The following is a 27,465-nucleotide window of genomic DNA, read 5'->3' on the forward strand; positions in this document are numbered from 1 at the left end:
TCATAGGGATGTTGTAATTATTTCAACCACAAGAATTATAAATCCAGGAAATTCATCTAATGCTTAAACTTAAACTTCAGAATGTCAGAGGATTGGATTTTTTTTTTTTTTTTTAAATAAACACACTTGGTTTTGGGATAATTACAAAATCCCTTTAATGTAGTTTATTGTAAGCTACTGCTCTATACTCTCAACCTTAGCTCCACCTAAACTTGGTTTCTCTAGGACCCCCAACAGTGGGGCATCACCATCCCCAGCTGGTGGCTTGATGTGGCAGAATCTAGGTAGCTCTGGTATGCTGAGTAAGGGGGGAATCCAGAAAGAGTTGAATGCACATTTGTTGCAGTTAACTGAAAGAGCCTGGGCTTGGTGCAGCTGCCATTTACACCACTTGTGTGTAACACACAGGAGCTGGCCTAAACCAATCACCCCCAGCTTCAGCTCCATGGCAAGGGAGGAAGGTTGCTAGTAAGTGGTTACTGCTGTACCCCCTCCCCCACTTCACCACTCTGCTGCCTCATTCCAGTTAGCTGAATGGCCAAGGCATAAACCAGCAGGAAAGAATCAGATAAGAAGGGAGTGGATAGTATTTTGAGAGAACCCAAATCAGAACACAGCCCTAGCCCAGTACAGAGCATTCCTCATGTATCCCATGTTGCAGAAGGGGGAGCTGCCCACATTTGCTCAAGCCTGCTCCCTCTCCCTCCTCCCTGTACAAACCCACCCAGCACCCCAGGCCCACTCTGGAAAAAGAGACAAGCTGGAGAACATACCGGTGTTTGATTTTATTTAGTTGAGAGAAAGAGTTCCACTCCTCTCATACGGCTGAGACCCCATCCCGGCCACAAACACAGCTCATTAAATACCATTATCTCCTAAACAATACAAACAATCCAGAGAAGAGAAATCCCTTCCCATCTCAGAGCAGAAGGAGCACCAGACCACATCAGCAGCCTTTGCCATCTTCTCCCTCAGACAGGGAGTAGCTGGAGAGGCTGACATTGCTTTGCTCCAAGACAATTTTAATAGTTAAAATGTAAGCATCAGTGCATATTTCAGAGCCCAGAGCAGGATCTGGAGGAGGTATACAGGGGAGAGGGGAGAAAGGGAAGAATTGCAGGAAGGCCTGGCAAGCAGACACTCACATCCTGTATGATGTACAAGTGTGCAAGTGAAGGTCGGGTGGCTGAACTATACAATGAACAACCACAGAAAGGAAGGTGGGTAAGACCCTGCTAGGCCTTTAAGTCAGATGGTTAGAGCTTCCCCCAGGCTTTCCCTCCCTTCAGCAAATCTCCCCATCACTGTAAGATCTAGGCACCAAAACACAAAAATGTGAGAGAGTGACATTCACTGCCCCTACACGGTCCAACTTGTAGCCACTGAGCTACTACCCTTTACAGGCTGATAATCACAGCAGAATCTGCCCAGGTGAGGACAGGCCACAGCTATTCCTCTGCCAACAATTACTCAGGAAAAAACAAAACAAAACAAAACAAAAACTTTATTGGACAATAATTTAGCTCCCCAGTTAAAATTAGGGAGAATTCAGCAAAATGAAGAGATCCTGCCCTTCAGGAGCACAGCATGAAGGATGCTCCCAAGTAGGAGTGCTGCATACTCTACACTACGCTCATGGCTGGTGCCATGCCCCTGCTATCCGGGCATCAAAGCAGCATTGTTAGGAAGGAAAGGAAGGCCCTTTACCTCTACTACCCCCAGAGAGAATTATTCAGCTAACGTGACTTCAAAAAGGAAAAGCCCAGAGCCGCCGTGCTGGGAGGAACTGGGTCCAGCCTGTGCTGTTACTGAGAGCTTTTTCATCTCCGAGCGCACAGAACAAGTGGAACCAGAGAAGGGGCTAGGGCATGAAATTCAAGCACAATAAAAGTCAGTGCAAACCAGTCTGGGAGGCCCAGCACAGCTGGGAGACTTGGCCCCGGGCACAGCTACACTAGCTGGATTGCTCTGAGTGGAAGTCGGGCCAGTAGAACAAATGGCCGCAGCCTCCACTTTCACATAGAATTTTAGTTTTCATTTGTAGAAGTGTTAAGCCCTTTTTTCATTGCTAAGAGCCTGCAGCCCAGCCCTCAAGGGCCCACTCTAGGGGAGACATGCGGGTGTTAACACAGTTGACGCTTCCATGTCAGCAGTAGAGAGCCATCAGGAGGTAAGGTGCTTTGAAACTACAGACATTATGCAATTCCCCTCTCTCTTCCATGCCACCACCCCATCCCCATGGCTCTAAGCTGTTCCTCAAGCATAGCAAGGACATGATAGGGTTTGTCAACTCTCCAGGATTATCCTGGAGTCTCCAGGAATTAATCTTTAATTAAAGTTGTCATGTGATGAAACCTCCAGGAATACATCCAACCAAAATTGGCAACCCTAGGAACTGAAAGAAGCTGAACAAGAGGTGTGCCTGGGAAACAAAACACCAGGAGGCTGGGCTTCTACACCTAGCCTGCAGATACCTCGCAATGCTCAGCTCCCTCTAGAGTCTAGGCCTAAGCGTGGGCTCTGCTTGTGTGCCTGATGTAACAAGACTAAATTCTTCCTTTGCTGGCGTTGCAAGCCCCTGTCTATGCTGATTTACAGAGACAGTAACAGTGACTTGATTTACAGAAGGGGGATGCTCCCACTTACTATGCTACCAAAACACATTCCTGCAGATCCTAGGGAAACTCAATGTTATTTTCACAACATTTCCTACTGCTCCAGCCACGTGGTGACTAAATATAGCTTCCGTCCCCAGCACATTAGTTCTGCCATACTAGCCTGTGCATGGGGAAGGGATGGCAGCATTGAACAAGACACATGGCTGGGGTCACTTCCTTGTGGACCTGATGACAGGGGGCAAAAGGGAACTCCCTAGACACAGTCACTTGCTGAGACTACAAGCTATGGGCCAGTGAGGGCTGGAGCTACCTGCACCTCCCTGTCTCACAGTTCAGAGCAATGTGGGGTTTCTGAGACAAGGCCTCCCATCCTAGTGGCTGGAAGGTTTGGTTTGAGGGCATATCAGTTTCCAATACTGACTAGACTCCAGAGCTATTTGAAAAGGATGCTAGGCATGGCCATCTCCCCATCTCCTTCTGTTTCTGCTGACCTCACCCACCCTGCCCCAGACAAACAAACAGAATCCCGCAGCGTAACACCAGGCAACCCAAGGTGAGATTAGGGCCTCTCGCTGGCATTCGTCTGAACTGCAGTCATCAATATGAGCCATAGCGATCCTGGGGAGGGAAATATACCCTGAGTCACTGTCCCACTACTCACATTACGGGGAGACAGATGGAGATATGGACAGCCTGAGCTGCTTAACATTCCTAGCAACCCAAGAAGCCAGCACACAGCTAATCACAAACACTAAGGACACCAGGCCATAGGCCAGGTCAGAGGAAAGCAGTCCCACCCTGGAAGGGCCTGCCCAGAGATGCACTGTGAGGGGAAGGAGCCCTTAGGGCAATAAAGGGTCTTCTGCAGCAGTGTAAGAAGGTGTGCTGAAATCAGCCCAAAGACTGATCACTACAGTGGCATGGAATGGCCTCAGCTACTGAAGGGCAGGTGTCACTAATTGTGGCATGGAAATGCCTTCACAGGAACTGGTCTCTGCAAACCCACTGGGCATATGCACAGTCCAAGCAGAGGACAAGGAAAGGCAGCTTCCTGCAGACAAGGCAAGAGCTAGGAGGCTGAAATCCATACGGTGTGAATTTAACTTACTTGCCCTGCCATTCATCTGAACATGCATAGAGTGTAGGACACTCAGATCCCCATCCCTGGCCACAGTGCAGAACACCCCTGCCTCACCTGGAGAGAGTTCATCACACCATTAGCTAGAATGGCCATCTTGCCAGCAACTGATTTTACTCCTTGCTTGAACTGGGTGATGTCAGCTGCAGGCAGCACGTTCCCAATGGACACACCACCTGCCAAAAGCCAGCAAAAAGGGTGGGTTGGGGCCTGAGTGCAAGTGCAGTCCCCTCCCAGCAGGCCCTGCTAAGTAAGGGACTATGATTCAGCCATGACCCTTCTGGGCTCAGATCCAGGAGCCTGCCACTGCCTGCCCACCCCCCTCTCTTAGCAAGGTACTAACAAACCTGCTGAGTGCGAGTTCTCAGCCTCCCCAAAGAGGTCTGCGGAGCTGATGGCACTGCTGCCAGAGAGCTGCTGCAATCGAGACCTGGCTTCATACTGCATAAAGGAGAAAGCAGAAGACTCAGACTCAGCTATAACAGACAGGGATGAAATCAGGGCTTGAGACAGAATGGGAGAGGGTCAGGGGACAAGTACAACAGGAAAAGGCAGGGGCAGGGTATAAGTGTGGCACATACCTCAGCATCTGCTTCCCGCCCAAAGAACATATCTGAGGAGATGGCTTTGGCCCCTGCGAACTTCTGCCGAGCTTCATTTGATTCCACTGCAGATGTCCTGCTCTCTGCCTCTCTTCTACTGGTTGGTCTGAGGGAGAGGAGACAGGAGACCTCACTAAATCTTTTCACTCACTGAAGCAGTAAGGAAGGCAGCTTATCAGCTCTGCTTTTCTGACACTGCTCAAAACAAATCTACAAAGCCACAGGCAACAGCCAATGCTGATCCCCCATCAGGAGGACTGTTTAGCAAAGCAGAGTTTGACTGAGGGTCATGAAGTTCTGTTGTGATTAGTAGGCCTAAAAAATTATCCCAGTTGTAGCTCAGATGTAGAAAGTACATGCTAGTTCATAAAATGTTACAATAAAGCATAACTTTTTGCCTGCTTGAAAGCGAACCATGGAAAATAGATCAAGTTGTTTTCAATAATGGATGTTATAAAAAAGTACAAGAGACTCATACAGAGAAACTGGATTACTCCAAAACAAAAATGGCCTGCTGATATACTTCAAAGACTTTTGAAATTATACTTGGTAAAAACAAAAGATGTGGAGCTGGAAGTTAATGAACCCAAATTGGTGTGGTGGGTGCTAGACCTAATTGGTGGACAAAATAATGGGGGGGAAGGGGAAAATGAACCCTGGCACCCAGTTTCGGGGTTCTTAAAAATAGACTTTGGGGGAAAAAAGTCACTCTCCTGTCCCAACTTGCCTCATCTTCCCTGACCCCCAGATGGAAGGAGCAGACCAAAAACTGGAAGACTTTCTTCCTAAAAGGAAGGCCATTAAACCCCTTATTCTTGTTCAAGGAACTTAGTTTTTCATTTGAGTCCTGAAAATCATGACATCCAGTCCTCAGCCCACCAGTGGGGATACCTAATTACCAGCACTGTATAGGTGGATAAGATCCTGTGTTGCCTGTCTTCCTTTTCTGTTACTTCCTCCTACCTTCTCTCAATCTCTGCTTTTCATCAAATCCTAAAATCAACTGCTCTGCATCAGCACAGCAAGATGAGATGACAGTCCTGCCCGGTCTAAGACGAGACCCAACCTGATCGGAACATGAACTGGGGTCCAAGCAATAGGTGCCATGGTCAGCCTAACAGCCAAAGCATCTATTCATAATTCACCAGCCATCCGGTGTTCCAAAAAACAGCCGTATTTCCCCCACCTTTTCTATTCCCTCGTATCTGTTAGAAACAGAAGTGAATATCCTTTACACCTCATGATAGAGTAAAATTAACCCTTTCTTCATCAAAAAAGATTGTTTTGAAAAAAAGGCTCTGTTATTTTGCCTCCAAAAGGAAAGATTTTAATAGATTTAATCATGCTTGTTTTGCATAATCACACAATTCCACTTTCACTATAAATGCTTTTGTTTTAATTTCTTGAAAGTTCAGGGATCAGACACAACACTGGAATGAATGCTTTTGGGTGTTTACCAAGGAACCAAATAAAACCACGGCCTCTGTAGAAAGAGCCCCCAAACTTACATATCACTGTTTTAACGTTAGACATTGAAGTTTATAAAACTCCTTTAAACTCTTTTGGTCTTAAGACCCATACAAGAATTCCCATTGTGTCATTAGGCCATGGGCTTCTTTGTTAGGCGAGTCAAAGGCTAGAGTCCCTTTCACCAGGGAGCCGGTGCAGATACTGGGTACTTCCTATCTCAGTGACCTAGCCCAAGGGACTGCTCTGTGTCACACACTGAGGGACCTACTTCGTTTCTGGTTGCTGTACCCATGGAGATGAGGTGTCCATAGATCCTGCTCATAGCACAAGGCATAGAATAGGCTTGTGGGGCTGGGGTTTATTCATCTATGTTTGGACACTGACACTATCACTAGCCAAGCTGCCCAAGGACACCAACCTAGTACCACCTCGCTACAAGACCCACCCCTTGGACCCAGAGTCTGAGCTCCAGCAGCAGCAAGAAGGTGCCCTTTACCTCTCGCCAATGGGCCGGATGCTGGAGATGGTTACCGCGGCCTCCTCCTCCCCTTTGTCCACACCCCAGGAGGAGTCTGTTTCCCATCGTGAGCTGAAGGCATCTCCCAGTGAGAAGGGATTATCTTTGTACCTAGGGACCAAGCAGATGGTACTCAGATAGTCCTGGGTTTCCTGTGTCTGACCTAAGCCAAAGACCACAATGAGGCTCAGCCTTACTTGGGGGGTCCAGATGTGAAGCCTCCAGCGTCTTCAAACAAGTCCAGTTGGGAGCGAGAAGATTTTGCAGTCACTGGTGTCTCCTGTTCAATCACTTGCATCTCAGACAGCACGGAGTGAGAGACAGAACTAACAATAAGACAGGGAGTCAAGGCTCTGGCTTCAGGGACCCATACGAGAGGGTGGCAGCATCCACCCAACCCTAGAGAAGCCTGCTTCAACTAGAACTGGCCAACCCTGAGAAGATGAGGGTGCTCAGAGTCCTGACTCTTGAGCCAGCAGGGCCTGGTTCAAGTGCCAACCCATGGTGCAATTGGCCTAAACCAACTCCACCTAGGAGTCTGCTGGACTGGGAGACCAAGTGTTCTTTCCCCTTCCCATAGCCGAATGTTGCTGCAGGATGGCAGCTGCCACCAATAAGGTCCAGGGGCCAGAGACCTATAGGGGCCAGGCTTTGAATAGAGTGCAGGGCCCTCATCCTCTCCACAGATGGGAGTGATTCCAGAGAGAGACTCTCACCATGTAGGCATTCTGAATCACAATTCAAACCTTTATCTGTTAAGATGGCAGCAGGCTCCCGCAGGAATCTAAGCCAGAGCAAAGTACCCCCACATAGTATTTCCTACAGCAAAGTACCATCCCATGCATCCCCAACCCAAATACCTTCTGGACACCAATCCCATGCCCAGTCTCTCAGCTTGTTCACGTTTCTTCCCTTCCAGGTTCTGAAATTTCTTCTCCTCCTTCTTCCGATCGATCTGCAATTCCTGATAGGCCAGTCGCATTGAAGTAACTCTAAAGAAAACAATAGTAGTGGATACCAGGTCACCTCTCACCACAGATGGATACTGTAGAGGGATTGGAGGGGGAAAAAAACCACTCTGGGGAAAGGTAGGTTTATGTAACAATAAAGTGATCACATTGTAAAATCCTAGTGTAGAAAGGGTATGCTGTAGTTTTCTCGATGTAGTTTGATCTACACTAGGGTTTCTATCATGTTTGCTTTCTTGTAAAAGAAACATTTTTAACTAGCGTACAAAGCCTCTGAGCACAAAGAGCAGGTCCTGATCCCAGCCCAGTCTTTGGATCAAAAAATGGCATTAGGGGAACAGAGCTAGGATCTACATAACAACAGGGAACTGCCACATCTCCCCACCCAAAGCCTTCTCAGAGGCACAAAATTCAAACACAATCACAGCAATGCAGCTTCTGTCCTGCTGTAGGGATGACTCCTATTTCAGATTACTTCCGGCTCCTGCCAAGACAGCTACCTTGCTGCTTGTCCAGCACCTACAGGCTGAGTTCTCAGGGTAGAGAGCATCAGCCTCACGCCAATTTCATTGCCCTGACAAGCAAGAATTCAACTCATAGCTGTGGCTTCCTCAGAGCTTGATACTCACATGGACTCCTCAGCTTGTTTCCTCGACTCCACCACCTGCTGCTCCTTCAGCTTCTCAGCCACCTGGGCCTGTCGCTCGATCTCACTGAAGCTCTGGCTGCTCACTTTCTGGGCTCCAAGACCCTTTTTTGCACCCAGCTGAATAAAACAAATCAGAATGAGAATTTCTCCCTAGGACTTCCAAGGGAGTTCAGGGTCCATCAGAAGTGTGGAGCAAGCCATTGAGCCATCCAGCCTGATCCTGCTTCCTGCAGTGCCACATCAGGCCTTCAGCCTTTCTAGTTCAGTGCCGCACACCATAAATTAGCAAGTAACTGATGTTTCAGAGGAGAGAGAGAGAGCGAGTGAGCACCTACAGAAAGTGAACTGAGCTACTTGTGCAATGCAGTATGGGATTAGCTATGTGCTTTCCGGGCCCATCCGCGGTACTCACATAATACCCCAAGGTTTGATAGTTTCACTGCCTTCAGTGTAGCAAGGAATTGAGTGTGTGTGGAGGGGGGAAGAACGGGTAGTGTGGAGCCTCATCAATTGGCTAATGAGGCAGAAAGCAAAGATTTGATCAGCAGGCATCAGACACTGAGAAGGAGGCCCAGGTTCAGAGGCAGCCTCAGTAAGGGTCGCAAAGTGAGGTGCCAGGGAACAAGCACTGGCCAGGAGAAGGAAAGCAGGGATGCATAAGGTGCAAGGGAGAATCTCCTGAAACAGGAGTTCAGACATACCCCTTTCTTGGCAGCTCCTGGCTTCTTCTTTCCAATGAGAGAAGATTTTAGTTCTGGAACAGGAAGGAGGGAGGGAGTGAGCAGGAGTGAAAGCATTCAACAAGCTGGGGTTAGTACATAACAGCCCGGGCAGCAGCCCACACACAAAAATCCACAGCCCAGCCGCAACAGAGTCCAGGGCATATCATGCAGTTTTACAGCAGCAGCCCGGGTAACTTCACTCCGCCAAGACTGAAGCACTGAGATCACGCTGATTAATGCCATAAGTTGAGGGCCTAGAGGGGAGCGTATCACTCTGGGGGGAAGTTCTGGCTGCACCAATAAGTGACATGTCATGCAGCTGGTGTCCTACATCTGGTGGGGTCAATGGACAAAGACTTGATCTGTCTGTTGGGAGAGCTCCAGCAGTGTCTCAGAAAGGAAAGGCAGCACCAAGGAGAGGTGGGGGAAGAGGGGTCAGTACCCACCACAGATGCCTCTTGGGAGAATTATCCAGAAAGCCAGAAGAGTTCAAGCAGCAAGCAGCATAAGCTGTCTCCCTGCAACCAGGGGCACATCTGGAAGGGGCACTGACCCAACTGTGCCCAGCAGGCTGGCTGTGCAGATCCCACGCTGCAGGATGGATCCGAAAGCCCAATGGGGCACAGAGACAGCCAGCAGCTCCACTTACACCTGGAATCTGCCACTTTGGGGCCAGAAGTTTGGATGTGCTCTGCCACCCAGGAAGCCAACATTAGGGTTGAAGGCAGAATCACAGAAGGGGACAGGCTGAGGTGCCACAAGCAGCCAGTGCAGGCTATTTGTTAGCCAGTTACCTCTGGCAGGAGCAGGCCCTTGTGCAGACAGACACATGGATGCGTCTGAGGGAGAGAGAGAAACAAACATGGGGAATGAAAGGGTTACTCTAGAACAGTGGTTTTCGACCTATTTACCATTGTGGGCCACATCCATACAATATATATGTACTGCTGCCTGTACGGCCCTGAGGATGCCACATGGGCCACAGCTGTGTGCTGATTGGGCTGCAGGTTAAAAACCACTGCTCTAGGACTAAGGTTTACATCAGGCCTGGACACAGTGCTGGCCAGGAGCACGCACACTTCCTAATAGACAGATGAAGGTTCCGGCCACAAACTACAGAGCCAGGTGGAGGACAGTATGGGGGACCTGCCATCCCTGTAGGCCACACCTCACTACCGAAGAGGAGACTGAAGTGAGCTGATTGTATGCCAGTTATATGTTGTCACTGGGCTCCTAGGAAGTTACCAGTGTGGCCCCTGGGCAGTCAAGCTCTAGGCACCTGTGCTAAACCCTAGAAAGTAAACGAGCTGTTGGGAATGAGATGCATGTTTAAATTTGAGGGGAAGAGGGAGAGATGAATGGGGCAAGATGTCTCCAATACATAGAGGGGAATCAATGGCTGCAGAGCCCGGGCCTCTGGTAACCTAACGAAAGCCAAGAGTGTAATGTGATTGGAAAACTAACAACAGATTCCCCAGGGCACACGCCACAGGTGGATAAATTCCTACTACAGTACTAAGAATGGGCTCAAGCCAGTTCCAGCTCTACTGATCTCACTAGAGGAAACCTGCACAGACGGCTATAGTGCCTGACTGCACCAGACTCAGAGCCAGCTAGAGCCCAACAGGAATGGTTCACTCCCAGGGACAGAATAACAGGGAGAGGAGAGGCACTGATGTAGGAGAAACCAGAAGGCTCTCTCACTTACCCAGAGGAGCTTTAGGAGACGTACTCAACAGGTCAATAGATGGGCCTTGGTTGGACTCTATGGAGACAAGATCAGCAGTCAAACTGTAGTAAGGAAAGAAGTATACAGATTTACAGTCTCTGCCCCCCACCCCAGACAGGGCACTGACAATCCCCCTACCAGATGCATTCCAGATGTTTCTCAGAAAGCTGTAACATCCCCAGAACACAGCTGACTCTTCCCAGCAGCTGATGGAGGGTCTCCATGCATCAAGTTACTCCAGCTAAAAGATTCTTCATTAAGTGAGTCAAGAAACCACTGAGAGCCACCAGTTTACAGGGAAACGTATGAAACTCTTTCAAGGAGCAGCACATCTTCCACATCCCTGATTCTCTGGGGTTCCCTTCCCTCCCTGAAACGTGCCGGGAAAAAGGATCTCTGTAACTCAATGTTCATCTGCCCCTGCTCCAGGCACCCCATATGTAGACCCCATCTATTGCGAGGGACAGTGCAGAGGGCTGTAGGAAAAAGGATTATGAGGTCTGCAGGTGGAGACCAAGAAAACAGGGCAGGCAAACCCAGGGTCAAAGATCCTGTTTCCTTCCACATGCTACAGGGAGAGCAGAGAACTGCAAAATATCTGATTTGGGAACAGAACTGGTTTCCCAGACATATCCATTTCACCTGAACTCCTGCACTATGTTGCATTACCCACGCAGAGAGCAAGGGAGAATCTGAGCCTTTCCAGCCCCAGCCCAGTGAGATTCTGGGGAAGAGAAGCTGTTCAGCAGGGAACTCACGTGGCAACTCGCTGGTTTCCAATGGCTTTGCTGCTCTCTCCAATTCCAGTAAGGACAGTGCTGGATTCTGACTGGCCTCTGCCACATCCCAGGTACTGGAAGGCTTAGAGGTTGAAACATGCTGCAATGAACCTCAAAGAGTTGAATGATCCAGTACAGTTACCAATCCCACCCCAAGTGAATAGTGGCTCCACCCAGTTATAGATTGAAAGAGGGTAACATGTACCCAAACCGCACACATCATAGCTCCTCCGGAGACACTGATAATGTTAGGGACCAGTCAGCCTTTCCTCAGGAGTTCCAAGAAACCATCAGTACAAGGAGAAGGGAGCCGAGCTGGATGCAGTGCGGTGGAGGGACAAGAGTCTCATTCAAGAGGGGAGAAAAACAGAGGATGCCATCACAATTTAGACTAAGAGATGAAGGACTGTCCATGTTTGAGGGAACAACCCCCCATCTGACTCGCTGTGGGAGGGCAGAAGATGATTCTTTGGAAATGGTGTCTATCTTGGCTATCCCCTCAGGTCTGGTTCCCAGTTTACTCCACTCACCAGCACCGTATGAGCAGTGGCCCAGATCAACAGACATGGGGCTCCACACAGCAGGGATGATTTGTACCTGAGCTCCTGCTGGCTACCTGTGTCTAGCAAATAGCCTAAAAAAGAGCCTGTGTAGTAAAGGGATGGCCAAAACATGGCCTATGGGCCAAAAGGAGCTGATGGGGAGTTTCCCGGTAGTTCTCGGAGCTATCCTTCACCTACAATGCAGAGTGGCAGCTGGCAGAGGTTCCAGTCTGCACTCCCTGACCTTGCTGTAGGCTGAGAACCGAAGTCTTCACAGGCTGCAGCTCCATGTGAGTACCGAGGGCAGTTGCAATCAGCCTTGTTTCATGCAAACTAGATGTGAAAACAGGCTCCTAGCAAGTTGACAAGGCAGCCTTCAACAGGGAGAGCCACATATCTAGCTGGTTGTCTCACCTGTGTGTGCTCCATGAAGAAGTCAGCATCACTTTTCTCAGGGGAATGGCCTGGGGCTCCACTGAGCCCATCTATCAGGAGCTGAAAGGAAGAAGACATCACATGGGACTCAGCAACCAGCATCACACTTCTTTCCCAGAATGGTACAGGCTTGTCAGAACTTACACTAGTGCCATACTTGGCCATGGCAGCACTTGCCAGCTGTCGGATCTTCTCTCTGTACATCTGGGCAGCTCTGCTATTATACTTGGCATTAGCATCTGCGGTGGTGCAGCCATGTTGGCGGAAGAAGGCAGTCTGAGGAAAAGCAGATAAATAGTCTACAGGAAGCCAAGTCAAACTCACACAAGCATGAGACATCAGTAACCAACTTGAGAGCAGCAATAACAGGAGGAGGGAATTTCCCAGAGAACAAATGCTTTTCCACAGAAATACACCGGCTACTGTTCAACCCTGCCTTCACCTGGGACCTGCTGTTCCAGGATCCATAGATTCAAGAACACACTACCAGCCCTTCCCAGGGAGAAGTGCTTCTGAATCATAGCATGAGGCAGGGACTTCTAGACTCTATCTGAGAAGAACTCTCTTATTTAAAAAAAAAAAAAAAAAACAAGCCACAGATCACAAGTAAGGGAGATCTAGGAAAATGACAGACCTATATTTCAGTAGTCTTTAATATCCACCAGGGTCACTGTTCTGATCCCTTAACTGAAAATGGGAAATGAAAGTATCTCTCTCTCCTGCAGGTCTCCAGAGATAGTGAGAGGAGAATGGTATCCAAGGCACCAGGAAAGCCATGTCAGGAAGAGCTGGGCACACAACTGAAAGGGAAACCAAGCAGAATGTCTATAGAGGTTCCTCACCGCGTTGGCATTGCTGCCCACTTGCATACACCTCAGCTGGAACCAGCTCCAGTTTGAATCCAGCTCTGTAGACCTGCACAAGAACAAATCAGCTATATCAAGAAGGTGTAGGTGTCTTGGATTCAGCAGCATGTTATCAGCCAGCAGAGCCAGACATTCCACTGTCATTTAGTCACACAGTTCTGGGGGCCTGTGCAACATCAGCAGCCTTTCTACTTCACTTCCCACCCAATAACTGGAGTTCAGAGGAGTTTGTAATGATCACTGATCTCACTGGCTTGCTCCTCACACTGAATACGTAATGCCTGCATAAAAATGTCTCTCACTGGCATTGCACTCAGAGGATGATGTGACTCTCACACTAGGAGATCCCAGCCAGCATCTCTCTCGTTCTCCTGGAATTGATCCTATCACGGCACAGAAGACACATATATTCAGCCCATCCTTCTGTGTTTTAAAGCATAGGGATGGGTATACAAGTCACATGAAAGACACTATACAAAATATTGGGCATTGCATAATGGCAGAAACATTGGCAGTAAAATGGAGAGAGAGCCACATCCCCATCATGTTAGCACAGTATGCAAAGAGACATCAGCTACACCCTTGGGCCCCAACTAGAAGAAAGTCAGACATCAGATAGACGTGGGTCTCACAAAAGGGCACTTATTCAATCATCACAGCAAATGAGTGTTAAGTCCACCCGAAGGGCACAGCATACAAGCTTTGGAGACAGCAATGATCACACGCTGCGCATCTGGATATTAGCCTGGGGCCCAGTGAAACAAGTACAAGTTTAAGACACTTCTATTGGTAGTAGTAGGTGCAACAAAAACAGACAAAAGGTTACAAACATGGGCAGAAAAAAATAAAACAAGACTCTGCTCTGAAAGTGAAGCTAATACACATCTGAGGGAACACATGCTGGAACAGATACTAAATGGAGAGAGAAACCTGGGAAGTAGAAATTCTCAGGGAGACAGTAGATGGCAAGTTCAACAGGAGTATCACTCCCTATAGCAACCAAAAAGGTTGCAGAGGCTTCATATGATCGAGTAGGGAGAGAACAACTTTTTTCCATGGCTCTACTGCATGTGCACTTGCACCTGAAATATTACCTTCTGGTCTAGCATTAAAGTGCCAAAAAGAGAAACTGGATGCAGATCAGAAAAGAGCAATATAGTGATCCAAGGTCTGAGTTATAAGAAAGATTAAGAGCTAACTCAGTCTAGTCTAGTTAAGAGATGACTCAAGGAGAGACCAGCCTGTAAACTTACAAAGGGTGTAAACAGCAAAGAGAGTAACAGGAAGAAGTGGGAAAATTTGGGCCAATTCACAGTCATTTCTATTTCAATCATGCCTAGAAACCCCAATCATAGACCAGGACCCCATTGCACTAGGCACTCTACCGACTCAACAAAAAGACAGTCCCTGTCCGAAGGAGCTTAAAGATCATGAGAAATATGACAGCATGACTTGTGAGGCTGAGAAATAATCTCTACAAGGGTGGAGAGTCGGATCATTTGAGACACAAACAAAATACTAGACAATATTCAGTGATGACCTACCTCATTGGGTTTGGTCTGGATAGGCCCAATACATCACCATCTCTTACTCTTCTTCATCCTTGCATTAATGCCACCAAATGGAGTCTGCACTACAAACACTCGCCCTCTAAAGTGCTCTGGACACTCTGTCCGATACCATATCCTTTAGCACACCACATGCTAACGCGTCTTCCTTTATGACATCCCTCCACTCTTTGGGTTGGTCTTGATCCACTGGACTCTTACCCACATACTGTAGTTGTCAGGACTGCGCTTTACATGACCAAACCACCTGAGCCTGCACTCCCTCAATCTTTTGTTTGTGAGGGTCACGGAGTAAGTCTCTAACACACATATTCCTAACATGGCCTTTGTTCCTTACACAACTCATCCTTCTTAACACTTACTTTTCTGGGGAACAGATCATTTGCTCATTTTTCTGTTTTGTTACCCAACACTTAGCACCATATATTAAAACTGGATGGACCATCGTTTTTTAGACTCTCTCTATTAATCTTCCTGTCACATACTAAACCACTTATGTTTATCCACATCAGCCAGGTATTTATCACCTTAACTCTAATTTCATCCTTCATTTCCCCTCTTACTAATATCGCCAAAAAAGATGAAGATCTTCACTAGTATTAGCATTGCTTTAGCAATGAGGCTTGTATCCCACTGCATTTTCCTTCCAGCTCTTACACAGAATACTCCAGATGCTATTCCCATGAGGTTAATGAACGTAACACATTGGTGCTCTGAGGACTACTTCACTAAGTTTCTTAAGCTTCCATACGTTAAAAGATCTGAGACCCAAATTTAAAGGATTACACATTCAGCAAGATACACAAAAAATTGAGCGCTTTTGAAAATACAGTGCCTCCTGCTTGACAGAAGCTCTCCTGCTAATCAAACCTAAATCAAGTCCAGTAATGACAAGGTAAGCAAATATTGTGAGTGAATGCATCCTTGATCTTCAGCTCACAACATCTCTCCCTTCTCCACAATACATTTCCCTTCACCCCCTTCCACTCTTGTGCTAGACATACAAACCTGATGAAGCTTAGGTGCACACCCAGTGACCTGTGGACTCCAGAGCAGTCAATGCACAGGAATACGCCATAGGAAATACTGGCCCAGCTTGGATTCTTAGCACCACAGTCAAAGCAGGACTAAAGGAAAATCAAAACACAGAAGAGTAAGGAAGTCAGAGAGGGTCTCTATACCAACCAGCCCCCCTGAACTGGGTGGGTCTAGCATCAGCTTGAGAAGCCACATGGAGATCTGAGTTGGGTGGGGTTTTATCCCCGTTTTGTCACGAAAGCAGCAGAAGAGGAGTTGGCGGATTTGATGCTGAAAAAAACCAAGGACCCTGCAGCTGGGCAGCCCCCCCGCCGCCGATCCGCTTCCAGCCCCCGCTCACACCGCCCCGGCTGTGACGTCCCTGGACCGCTCGGAGGGCCCGTGGTGGGGCACTTGAGCAGATCAGCAGCAGCAGCGCCCCGTCCGCCCCCCGGCCCCCTCCCTGCCCATCGCCACCCGGGAAGCTACCCCTGCCCTGGCAGCGGGGCTGGGGGCCCAGGGAAGAACGGGCCTGTCTCGCTGCCAGGCCGCAGGCACCCGAGGCCGGCGGGGGCCGGGCCCCGCAGCGCCACCGGAAGCAGGAGAGAGCGGAGGAAGCGGGCGGCTCCTCCGGGGCCCGACCAGGAGAACTCGGGCCCGGCGTCGCCCCGGTACCTTGTTGGCCGGCGCCGCCCGCAGCCGCTTGAACAGGGTCTGAATCTCCGCCTTGCTCGGCTCCGCCGCCGCCGCCATGGTCTCTCCGCTCTCTCCTTCCCAGAGAAAACCGCGGCCGGCGCGGCGACGGGTCCCCACCGGGTCCAATCCGCGCAGGGGCGGAACTGACGACGGGTGCCTGGCGGGGCCAACCGCAGCCGCCAACGCCGCCGCCATGACACCCGGGGCACAGTAGCCAGGACGGGAGACGGATGTCGCGCCCCCGGGGCTCAGCGGGACGATGCCCAAGGCCTGCTCCGCCATCAACTGTCCGAACCGGGACACCCGGGAGAACCGCGCCCGGGGCCTCTCCTTCCACAGGTCGGAGCGGGGCCGGGCCTGAAGCCGGGGGGGGAGGGGCAGTATCCCTGGAGGCGGGGATGATACTGGGGGGGCGGGGGGCTAGTATCCCTGGGGGCGGGGCCTGATGCCGGAGGGGGGGCTCATGAACACAGTATCCCTGAAGGCTGAGTTAGTATCGCTGGGGGCGGGGTCTCCTGGGGCTAGTATCCCTGGAGGTGGGGCTAGTACTTTGGGCGTGGGACCTGGCTACTACTACTACTGTGGGAAGGGTTATGGCTAGTTGCCCCATGGTTATAGCTATGGCTTCATAGCCAGCAGGACAGTGGGTGCCAGGGGGCAGGCCTGGCCCTGGGGACCGGGATGATGTCCATCATGGGCCGTGTTCACCTGTCTCCCTGTAGCTTCCCCAAAGCCCATGAACTGAGGAAGAGGTGGATGTTGGCTGTGAAGCGCGTTGAGCCCAGTTCCAGGAGACTGTGGATCCCAGGTGCTGGAGCCTGCCTCTGCTCACAGCACTTCACTCAGGATGAGTTTGAGCTTTACGGAGGGCAGAAGCGGCTGAAGGCTGGCGTGATCCCATCTGTGTTTTCCTTTAAGGTATTGTGGCCAGCATAGGGCATGGTCCTGGTCACAGATCTAGCCACCTTAGAGAGGAGCCATATGTGCATGTAGCCCTTCACAGATTAAGATCCAGCAACAGCATAATGGGCCTTAGTGTGAATGAAATCGTGGCTACCCTAGGAACTGGCCCCAACAATTAAAGTCTGCTGGTACTCCCACTTAACAGAGTTTCTACTTGTGCTCATATGACAGGACTTTGTGCTTTGCTTGCTGATGGTCCTATGTTCAGTCCTGCAGATGATTGCAGTGTGTGGCTTTAGCATTTCTCCTTCGTTTTTATAAACTAAGTCAGCAATGGCAGAGCTTTAGTTAGTAGGTCCCCAACCAATCTGTCCCCTTTCCCCAGGGCAGGAGTGTTCCCTGCAACCTATACAGTCCTCTGGGATGTTGTCCAGTTTTAGAGTAAGAGATGGTATCACTTATTCTGCCTGCACTGGCACCAAAACTAGATGCAGAACAACTGTTCCCTTCCTGATCAATCTCATAGTACGAAGAAAAGATGGATTGTGTGGTTAAAGGATAGGACTCCTGGCTTCCATTGCAGAGCCTGCTGCTGTCTTCTGTGGAACCTTGAGCAAGGTCTGTGAGGCATGGTTTCCCTGTCTGTAACACAGAGAAAGTGATACTTCCCTATGTGCTGAGAATACAGAGAAAGCGTGTGGAGATCCTCAGTTGAATGAGGCTAGAAAAGGCCAAAGTATAGTGAGAAAGATGTCTCTGAATATGTAGCCCCATATTTCATTGCAAATTAAGACTTGGCCTTCCATCCATTTCCTCCCTGAGGCTGTGTTAACTGTTATCACTTGCCCCAGTACTCTCTCCCAGTATAAGTCTGACTGGATGTATCAGATCCAGATCAAATCTAACTGTGCTTCCTGCAGTGCTGCACTAACCATCTCCCTGCAGCTTGAGCCCCTGATGTTTATTACCCTTTTTATGATGCACCAGCCAGTTTTCAATCCTCAGCACATTATCCTAGGCAAACCATTTCATTGATCTCATCCTAGGTAATGTCGTCTTGCTGAGTTTCTTCTAGGACTGTTTTTTATTCTGGCACAGGGGGGCTGAGCTCACACTAATACAATGTGTCCTCCTCCTTCTCTTTCTCCTTTCTGCTGTAGGCATTCATCAGTGATTGTGGGGGGATGAGAGTGCTGTCTATGTCATTACTTCTACTGATTCCTCCATTCCACAGGTGATCAGATTAGATTAGAGATCAGATTATAATAATGAGATTATTTAAAATTGATGGCATAGAAGGAAGCTACTGCCCTTGACACTCTATCCTTACAGCCCACACATAATGGGCATTATGCAAAATAGTGATGGAAGCACCAAACATCACATCAATGAAGTATCATCTTACCCAGCTTGCAGGTTGTGGACTCCAAACAAGATTAGCACTGTACATGCATGACCTCTCTCATTGAGAACACCCAGCCAGCAGCCCCCATGTGTTCAAATCTAAAAATGGTCTGCAAAAAAGCACCCCAGCTGGTCTCAGCTTCTGGAATCAGAAGGAGTGATCTCTGTCTGGTGCCTAGGAGCCAAATTGCAAAGGACGCTGGAGGTCACTTAATACCTGACAGTGCACAGGCACCAGAACAACTACAGGAAACTGGGTGTAACATGCTCCCTTCTGCCCCATCTACGGGGCAGACACATTTGGAACTAGCTAGAAGTGCTGAGTGGCATCAGCAAGGGGGGTTTCATTGCAGTATCTGGTATAAAGGTGAAAAGAGGCTTGAGTCATTGCAAGTTTGCAATCTGCACATTTGCAAACTTGCACATTGCAAGTGGAAACAGGTTTAGGTCACATCTGTACAGGGACAATCAGGAAAGGTAAGGTGTATCAAAAAAAGGTGTGAAGTCAACGTGTGTAAGTTAGCCTTCTTGTGGATGCTGTCACTGGTCTGCACTTAAAATTAGATAGACTTAGCTACCTTGCTCAGAGATACGAAAAATGTCATGCCTTGAGAGCCATAGTTAGGTCAACCTAACTCCTGGTCGACATTGCTGCCACTTCTCGGATGCAGCCCCATTGGACTTGTACTCTGGGAGTCTGCCAAAATATTCACAATCCCACTGGACAGTCCAATTTGGTGGACAGACAAATTCAGCGTGAACAAAGGGCTAGAGGGGCCACATTTTGGGAGGGCACTAGGAAGTCTGCAATATGGATGGTTGGACTTGGGCCTGCATAATGCAATGTAAATGCTGGTGCCCCAGGCTCGACCCAGGGTTCAGCAATTCCTAATCTGGGGTTACAAATGAGTGTAGACACTCAAGCCCTAGGTTAACAAATCCAGGGTCTGCTATCTCGAGTTCTACTAACTCTCAGCTTACATTGCAATGTAGACATATCCTCAGGGATGCCACCACAACACTCCTGTGCCAACACCAGGGGGCAATGGCCTAGGAGTTGTTCATTTAGCCCAACCATAGAGTCAAGGTCAGAGTCTGCCAGCCTCCTTATGAAAACTGAAGGGAATTTATTTGAATAGAAAATCATAATGAGAAGGAATAAGGAATGGGATAGGAAATAATATTATAATGCCTTTATATAAAATGGGGAGTGCAGTAGGGGTTACTCCATCTCAAAAACAATATTGCTGAACTAGTGGGGGCTCAGAGAAGGGCAACAAGAATGATCAAGGACATGGAGTATCTCTGCAATGAAGAGAGATTGGGGCTGTTTACTAAGAAAGAAGATGAATAAAAGGGAACATCATAAAAGTATATAAAATAATGAATGGTCAAGAGAAGACAAGTTGAGAACTTCTGTTCTCCCTGTCTCATAACACAAGAACAAGGAGATAATCCATTAACTTTAAAAGATGGGAAATTCAAAACCAGTAAAAGAGGAAATACTTTTTCATACAACATGTAAATTAGACTGGATTTCACTGACAGAAGAGTTAGTTGAGTCGGGAATTTAACAAGATTCGAAAAGGGATTGGACATTTATATGGATGACAAGAATATCAAGAGTTATAGTTAATGATAAAAGTTTTGGAAGAGATATTAAACCTCATGCTTCTGGGCTTCAGCTAATCTCTGCCTATTAGGGATCCGGTGAGACCTGACATGGGAGGCAGATGTATGTATTACCCTACATGTGCCTTCTGCGGGGTTCTTACACCTTCCTCAGAAGTATATGGTGCTAGCTACTATCAGAGACAGGATACTGAACTAGATGGACCTGGGGTCTGATCCAATGTGACAATTTGTACGTTCCTAACTCAGCATAAAATGACAGTGCACTGATACCTTCTAAGCTCACTTAAGCAGAACAACTATCCAGCACCAGTCAGCGCCATACTTTGCCACTGCATATGTCATATTCCCAAGGAGAGTATGGAAGGAGGCACTACACACTTGAATCTCTTTGGCTAGCCTAGATTTACTGTGCGGTCACACGGGCTATGCTGCAGTAGCAGGGCCTCTAGGCTCCAACAAGAACAACTTTACCAGTCTCTCTCCATCAAGTTCCTTGCAAGGCTTCCTGTCTCTTGATGACCCCAGCTCTTGACAAAGTTTCTCTGCTCTGGGTGATACCTTCTGATCCTACCTACTGGTTTTCCGTGAAAGCAGCAGGAATAGTGAGTTGCTGGCAGTAGAAATATTCAACTCCTTTATGTTCCCTTTACTGGTGGAGGAAAGATCTCTTGCCTACGACTCTTCCCTGGAAGTGATCAGTGTCACAGCATTACTGAGCAGCTCTCGGTTTCCTGCAGCTGTTTCTTTCACATCTCAGCCTGATCAGATGATCAGCCTCTCAATGACAAGTTTCTGAGCTCCAAACTGACAGATAGTGCCTTGCCCCTGACTTCCAGGTCCCTCTGCATTGCATCTGGCTTCTGTCTCTGCTCCGTGTTTAGAGCTCCACCTCTTTCCAAACTGCAACTAAAGCAGATCATGAGCCAGTTTTAGCTTCCCAGTCTAAGTTCTCCTTGCTGTTTTCCAGCCCCGCTCAGGAAGCAATGGCCTCAAACAGTATCCATTACATGAAGGAAAACAAGTGAACGGTGACCAGGTTTGTTCTTGAAGCTTGACATATGGTTGGGGGCATTTCCCAGCATGAAAATTCCACTGTAAATAGGTGTTTGAGCTGAGATTCCACTATAAAGATGACTGGTAAAGAGGAAATCCAAGAATCCTGTGCAGGAAGCAGGGAATTAATCAGAGACAATAGCTTCAGAGGCCAGGAGCAAAGGGTGAAATGGAGGAATGGGGATGGAATCTACCCCAAGCTTACAAAAACACTTAGTCAGAGGATTTTGTCCAGCTAAGCAGAATAAGTGGGTAGCTCTTGAGATGCTGCTGTTCACCAAAGCCCTGGAGCAGCTGCCCCTGGAAAAAGCCAGTGCAACTCAGGGAAGAGAGAGAAAACAGAGAATGGCAACAAAGCTGCTTAAAGTATTGGAAGAAAGCTACAAGAGAGACATTTAAGTAGTGTTGGAAGGAGATTAGCTGGAGGCAGGAGCAGCCTCTCCAGTCTCTGATGATAGCTTCAGGCTGTTGTTTCATCTAAGGAGTGTGTGTGTGTGTGAGAGAGAGAGAATGTGAATGAGAGCAAGGGAGAGAGAGTTTTAGGCTGGATGTTAGGGGAATGATCAGCGGATCAGGGAGGTGAGGCTCAGTACTGTAAAGATCTTAGAACAGGCTAAGGCCGATGTTTATAGGGAGAATGGATGATTGTGGAGGGGGATTATTGGGTGATCAAGCAATCATTTTTGGTCTCCCTATTAATCATTCTTAGCCCTGCTGGCAAGCAAACGCCTCTTCAGCACGGCTCCTGTCCTTCCAGCAGCTTACAACCCTCTGGGGTTTCTACATCACTCTTTAGGTGTATCCAGAACCTGGGCCAGGGCAGCTGACAGTGGATTTACAGAGTAAAGGAGAAAAGATGGTTCTGTGACTAAAGTAGAGGACTAGGAGAGTCAGGACCTGTGGGATCTGTTCCCAGCTCTGCCAGTCACTCAGCGTGGGACCCCTTGGGCAAGTCACGTTCCTTCTCTGAGCCTCAGTTTCTCTGTTTGTAAAATGGGGGTAATAAATATCTCCAGGGGGTTGGGAGGCTGAATTGATGTGTTCCAGCAATGCAGAGAATTATGAATAGCATTGGGATTGTGGCCCTGTTGGCTGAGTCCCTCCTCTGCATTGGCCTCCCCAATGGCTGAGCCTCCCAGGTCTGTCGCTCCTGCCTGTGCCTCTTAAGATCAGTGTCAACCATGTACCCTGAGAGTCCCTGTTCCCTGCCCATGGGTCACATGTTTATTAGCCATGAATTTATTGCTGCTTGAATGATCCGAACTTCTACCCCACACAGAAATCAGTCAGAGGGCAGCGTCCACAAAGATCCCTTAAAGCCATGGGTGCCAATATACCAACAGTAGGCGCTAGTGAGTCTGTTCCACCAGCAGATGTCTCTCCAGCTCAAGCTAAAGTGGTAAGTAGAAATGCCACTGGGAGCCAGGGCCAGGTTTGATGCCACACGCCTAGGGCTCCCATCCTATGGGGCATACAGTTAAGACAGTACTTATTGCCCATGACGTGGGTGTACTTTTGTATGACAGAGGTGGAGACGGCAGTAACAGGGACGCTTCCTGTCTCTCAGCTTCATAGATCTCAGCACTCAGGCTGGCCTCTGGCAGGAAATCAGCCTAAAACAGGAATTGGGGAGGGGAGAGGAGAATGATGGGCAATTATGATGGATTTAAAAATTAAGTTCTCAAACTATGTGAAAATATCCTTGGCTCTCATAAGTGACTGGGATGGGAAGACCACAAGCTGGGCCAGCAGGAATACAGGAACAGGTAAGATGCTGGAAGGGTGACTGATGCTCCTCTGGGTCTCTGCAGGTGGAGCTCATCCATGCTGAGCACCAGTACAGCCTGCTGGAGGGCAGAACAAAATCCCCTCTGTCCCCAAGTCCCATGCTAGGGAGCGAGCGGGAGCAGGATGCAGCCCAGCGGCGCCTCACCTACTATCGGCTGGAGCTGCGGAGTGTTTTGGAGAGCCTGCGGGAGCAACACCTCCTCCGTGAGGACACGGAGCACATGCTGAGAGCCCAGTTTACTGGTACAGAAGGGGGACGGTAACTGAGGGGTTGGGAATACTGACAAGTAGCTCGCTGTCCTTTCAGAGACCATGTGTGAAATAACAAGACTTGTCCTGCTCTAGCGCTCAGCTCACAGTGGGAGTCAGCATAGTGAAGGGGGTGAGACCTGGCTCCTGCCTTGGGAAGTACCAGCCTGTGAACAGCACATTTCTTCTCCTATAGATCATTAGATGTTGTCCCTCCCCCATCAATGGCAGCGAACTCAGAGGAGGGTTTTTTGTACCCACTTTGCCCCCCCCCCCCTTGTGAGTTCTAAGGAGAGGCTCTTGTACCTACTAGGGCCCTGAGTATACCCCAAAGAAAGGGCCTCATCCCTGTTCTCTGCCATGATCTGCAGTAGGGAAGGGTACCTACATTCTGCAGACCCAGCCCAGGGGGCTTTCACCCTACTCTCTGCCCCATCCCCAATACCCATCTCTTTGCTCTAGCAGACTTGCAGCTCGACTTGCGCTATGAAGGAACCCAGCGTGGGAGCTACCCAGCCACTATGCGCAACTTTGCTGTCTCGCTTCACCTGTTCTCAGCCAAGGCCTACGAGTGTGTGGGGAAGACGTTCCAGCTGCCAGAACCCACCACCTTGCACATGTGCGTTTCTCCTACGTGCATCATACCCTCCACTGCTGAACAGAGCTATTAGGAAACCTCCACCAGCACTGGGCTCAAGTCTACAGAGCCTCTTGATCCTCTTAATCCACAGAGCAGGCTAGGAAGATGTGATTAAAAGACTGCTGAGGGAGGGAGGTCCCAGCACCTCCCAGCTCAGCAACAAGAGGCCAGGTCTTGGAACTGGGCCCTGCTGTCTTGCAGAGGGGTCTGGAATCTCTTTCAGGACTCCTGGGAGAGTGTGGTAAATCAAGCCAAACCTACAGCAGTAGGCAACACGTACAAAACCAAGAGAACAAGGTGCAGGAGTTATGAGAGCAATCTTCATCTATTCCAGAGGGCAGGGCTAGAGGCCAGAGAACCATTGTTTCAGTCTCCAAGAGGGGCAAGAAGGGAGAAACAGGAACCTGCCAGCCAGTTATTTAGGCTGAGGATCAGGGAGTTGATATGGAAACATTTGGATAAATAATGGGCAGACACTAGGCTTAATAAGAAGAGGGATTATCAGCCTCCAAGTGCCATTAATGAGCTGCAAGACACCAGTGGGGCTTTGCACAGGGATCAATAGAGAGCCACAAAGTGGTGAGGTAAGTAAGGGATCCGTAGCAAAGAGGGGAAACAGCAGGGAGCAGAGCCAGGCTTTCTAGCCAGTGTTTTCATTAATCACCTAGAGGCTGAAGTGGGATCAGATTTACTGACAATCCTGATGCAGATACATAGGAAAGATGGGGGAGCAAACAGCTGAAGAGGCTGGGATAGTGTTAGCTGAAGACATCAAGATGCATCAGACTGAATAACAGACATCCTTACACCCAGGGAGAGGAGAGGACACACAGGTATAAACTGGAGGGGGCTGTGTGGCTAGCCTGAAGAACCAATGGGGTGGGGTGGAAAATGTTTTGGGATACTGTGCTGCTACATTCAGATGCATCTCTAGGCAAATGGCATCTGATATTGAAGCAGTTACTGTGCCACTTTCCATAGCACTGGGCCAGGCAGAACAGTAAGAGCAGCTCTCAGCCCCACACCTGAGAAGAGAACGGAAAGAAAAAGGGCAAATAAACCAGAAAGACAGTTCTAGGGATTAGAGGGCAGGACAGATGAGGCGAGCCCAAGGAGGGTTAAATGAAAGAGGTTTAACACGTGAGAGGATCATGCCTGGTGTCTGAATACCAGTGAGAGAAGGAAGAGAGCTTAGCATCAGGCTGCTTCTGCTTCTCCTGTCTTCAGAGCGGAAGACAAGGATGGGGGAGTTTGCCTTAGACACCAGCTCATGTCTCTTCCCCCTCAAATCCCATGGGAAGAATCCCCTCCCCTGTGTGGCAGCATCCTCACCTTTTGAATTCTCTGAAAGCTATGTCACTTGCCAATGGACGTCCTATTCCTATCACACTATGGGCCTTGCAGCTTCCCTCCCCAGTAATTTTCCCCTGTGTTCTCTATTGCAGGTGGCTCTCAAACCCAGATTACAGGCCAGGGTTCAGCCAGCAAGCCTTTAGTGCATTGGCAGAGAGATCACAGGCAAGGGACAAAGACTTCCAGTCCTGTTCTCTGCTCATTGGTGCGATGCCATTGGAGAGGAGAATCCAGTATGACCAGTGCACCAACAGCATGCAGGGGCTGGTGGACTTTGGTGCTGGGAATTATGATGCAGATGAGGTGCCAGCAGCAGGAGAAGCCCTCATGCTTGTGGCAGTAGGATTCCAGGGGCGTTGGATGGCTCCTCTCGGCTATTTCCTCCTTGCCACGCTCACTGGTGACGTGCAGTCCCAGCTCCTGCGCCACTGTATCCTCAAACTCTACAGCATTGGCCTGCAGGTGGTCTCTGTTACTTCAGATGCCACAGCCCCCAATGTGGACACAGCTAAGCGGTTGGGAGTGCTCGTGGATGGAGTCTCTGTAAAATCCACGTTTTTCCACCCTGCAAACCCTGCACTGGAAATCGCATATTTCTTTGACCCATGCCACCTGCTCACGCTGGTTCATAACACACTGCAGGCATATGGCAGCCTCCAGGTGTGCAGCAAGGCCATCTGCTGGGACTACCTCCTGCACCTAGGGGCTCTGCAGGAGCAAGAAGTGCTCCAGGCTGCCCGTGAGGTTGGTGGGGTCAGCCTGGATGGGCAGCGGGTGTGGGGGAACGGTGCTGCACAACTTTTCAGTGAGAGCACAGCCCGGGCCCTGCACTTTGCAGCCAGCCTAGGGTTGTCCCAGTTTCTGGGGCACGAAGTCACATCGCACTTTATCACCCTGCTCAGTGCAATGTTTGATGTGTGCAGCAGTCGGAGCATCCATGGTAAAGGGCCCAAAGCACCACTGTCCCTTGCCAGTTATGACTCGGTCAATAACCTCTGCAACGATTATGAGAACCTGCTACGGAAGCTGCGCAATGGCACTGGGGAGCTGCTAGGACTGAGCAGGCATCGCTGGGGGTTTCTGGGCTTCCTGATAAACCTGCGCAGCTTGCAGTGGATGGCAAAAACTTATCTGGTGGCAGAAGACAGGCCTGTGCCATATTTGCTCACAGGCTGGTGGAGCTTGGACCCTCTGGAGTGGTGCTGGGGAGCCATTCGGCAGGGTTGTGGGGAAAGAGGGGCTACCACAGCACAGGCTTTCCAGTCCGCATACAGACATGTCCTGTGCAAGGGTCTTGCTGGGCTGGGACTCAATACACCTAATCTGCTGGACGTGTCCTTGAGCAGACGGGCCAGCCTCCAGCTTCAGGCCTCTTGGCCACTGGGAAAGGGGCAAGTCTGGCTGGATCACTGGTGGCCAGGCTTCAGGCAGGATTCCAGTGCCCTAGACCTAGCTCCATCCCTTCTTTCACAGCTAGAGGAAGACACAACCACCTATGTTTCCCGCTGTGTAGTGCAGAAACTGCTGCCACTCCTCACCTGCGCTGAATGTCGAGCTGCTCTGATGTCCCCTTCTGGGATGGAGCCTGCAGGCAGTGCCCTAATGTGCGTGGAGAACAGAGGAAGGCAGTGCCTCCCTGCAGAGTCTGTTCGAAGGGTGATCCGCAGGGCGGAGAAGATCTTTAGTCTTTCCACACCATTCTTTGGAGACTCCAGGCAGCACCGGAGTTGGGGCTTAGTGCTAGAGCTGGCCATCTTAACAGATGTGAGTGAGGAGCCAGGACTTTTCCCATCCCTTCATGATCATCTCTTTGAAAGCAACATGCTCGTTTCCAATCACTATGTCACTATCCTCCAGGGCCTTGTGCGAATCTTCTTAGAGCTGCATTCAGGGCAGTTGGGGGCAGCTCAGGGACCAGAGTCAGGACAGTCTACTCGGGTAACTCACTTCAAGGAGGCAAACAATGAGCAGAGCATGGGCTGTGCCAACAGCCAACAAAGGAACTGGCTCTGTCACACACTTGGACTCAAGCAATGGTTTCATGCTCCTTGAAGGGAGGTTGATTGGACTTTGGGGAGAAAGGCCAGTCTGAGCTGCAGGAGAGGCAGGATGGGCTCTGCACTT

At 49.4% G+C, this 27,465-nt stretch overlaps 1 protein-coding gene across 1 annotated transcript; it reads right to left on the reverse strand.

Annotated features, from left to right (window-relative positions):
- Positions 1-765: 765 nt before the first annotated feature.
- Positions 766-16,383, reverse strand: ARFGAP2 (ADP ribosylation factor GTPase activating protein 2). The gene is made up of 16 exons (XM_067557680.1): positions 16,296-16,383; positions 15,612-15,730; positions 13,012-13,084; positions 12,314-12,445; positions 12,149-12,229; positions 11,172-11,274; positions 10,393-10,449; positions 8,664-8,716; positions 7,943-8,079; positions 7,206-7,337; positions 6,543-6,671; positions 6,325-6,456; positions 4,338-4,464; positions 4,104-4,197; positions 3,814-3,932; positions 766-3,236 (listed from the first exon to the last, which is right to left on the reverse strand). Exons 1-16 carry the CDS (start codon positions 16,371-16,373, stop codon positions 3,216-3,218), a joined length of 1,587 nt encoding a protein of 528 aa, XP_067413781.1. The 5' UTR covers positions 16,374-16,383; the 3' UTR covers positions 766-3,215.
- Between the last annotated feature and the right edge of the window lie 11,082 nt (positions 16,384-27,465).

This window comes from Emydura macquarii, unplaced genomic scaffold (genome assembly GCF_026122565.2).
Source record: "Emydura macquarii macquarii isolate MOO-44397 ecotype Brisbane River unplaced genomic scaffold, CSIRO-AGI_Emac_v2 contig_1876, whole genome shotgun sequence".
NCBI classification, from domain to species: Eukaryota; Metazoa; Chordata; order Testudines; family Chelidae; genus Emydura; species Emydura macquarii.

Excerpts from the sequence above, each read along its gene's own strand:
- ARFGAP2 (XM_067557680.1), bottom strand. The coding sequence starts at position 16,373 with ATGGCGGCGGCGGCGGAGCCGAGCAAGGCGGAGATTCAGACCCTGTTC. Across the intron at positions 13,085-15,611 it reads GTGCACCTAAGCTTCATCAG|GTCTACAGAGCTGGATTCAA; the intron begins GTTTGTATGTCT and ends GTTCTTGTGCAG. Across the intron at positions 12,446-13,011 it reads TGGGCAGCAATGCCAACGCG|ACTGCCTTCTTCCGCCAACA; the intron begins GTGAGGAACCTC and ends GCTTTTCCTCAG.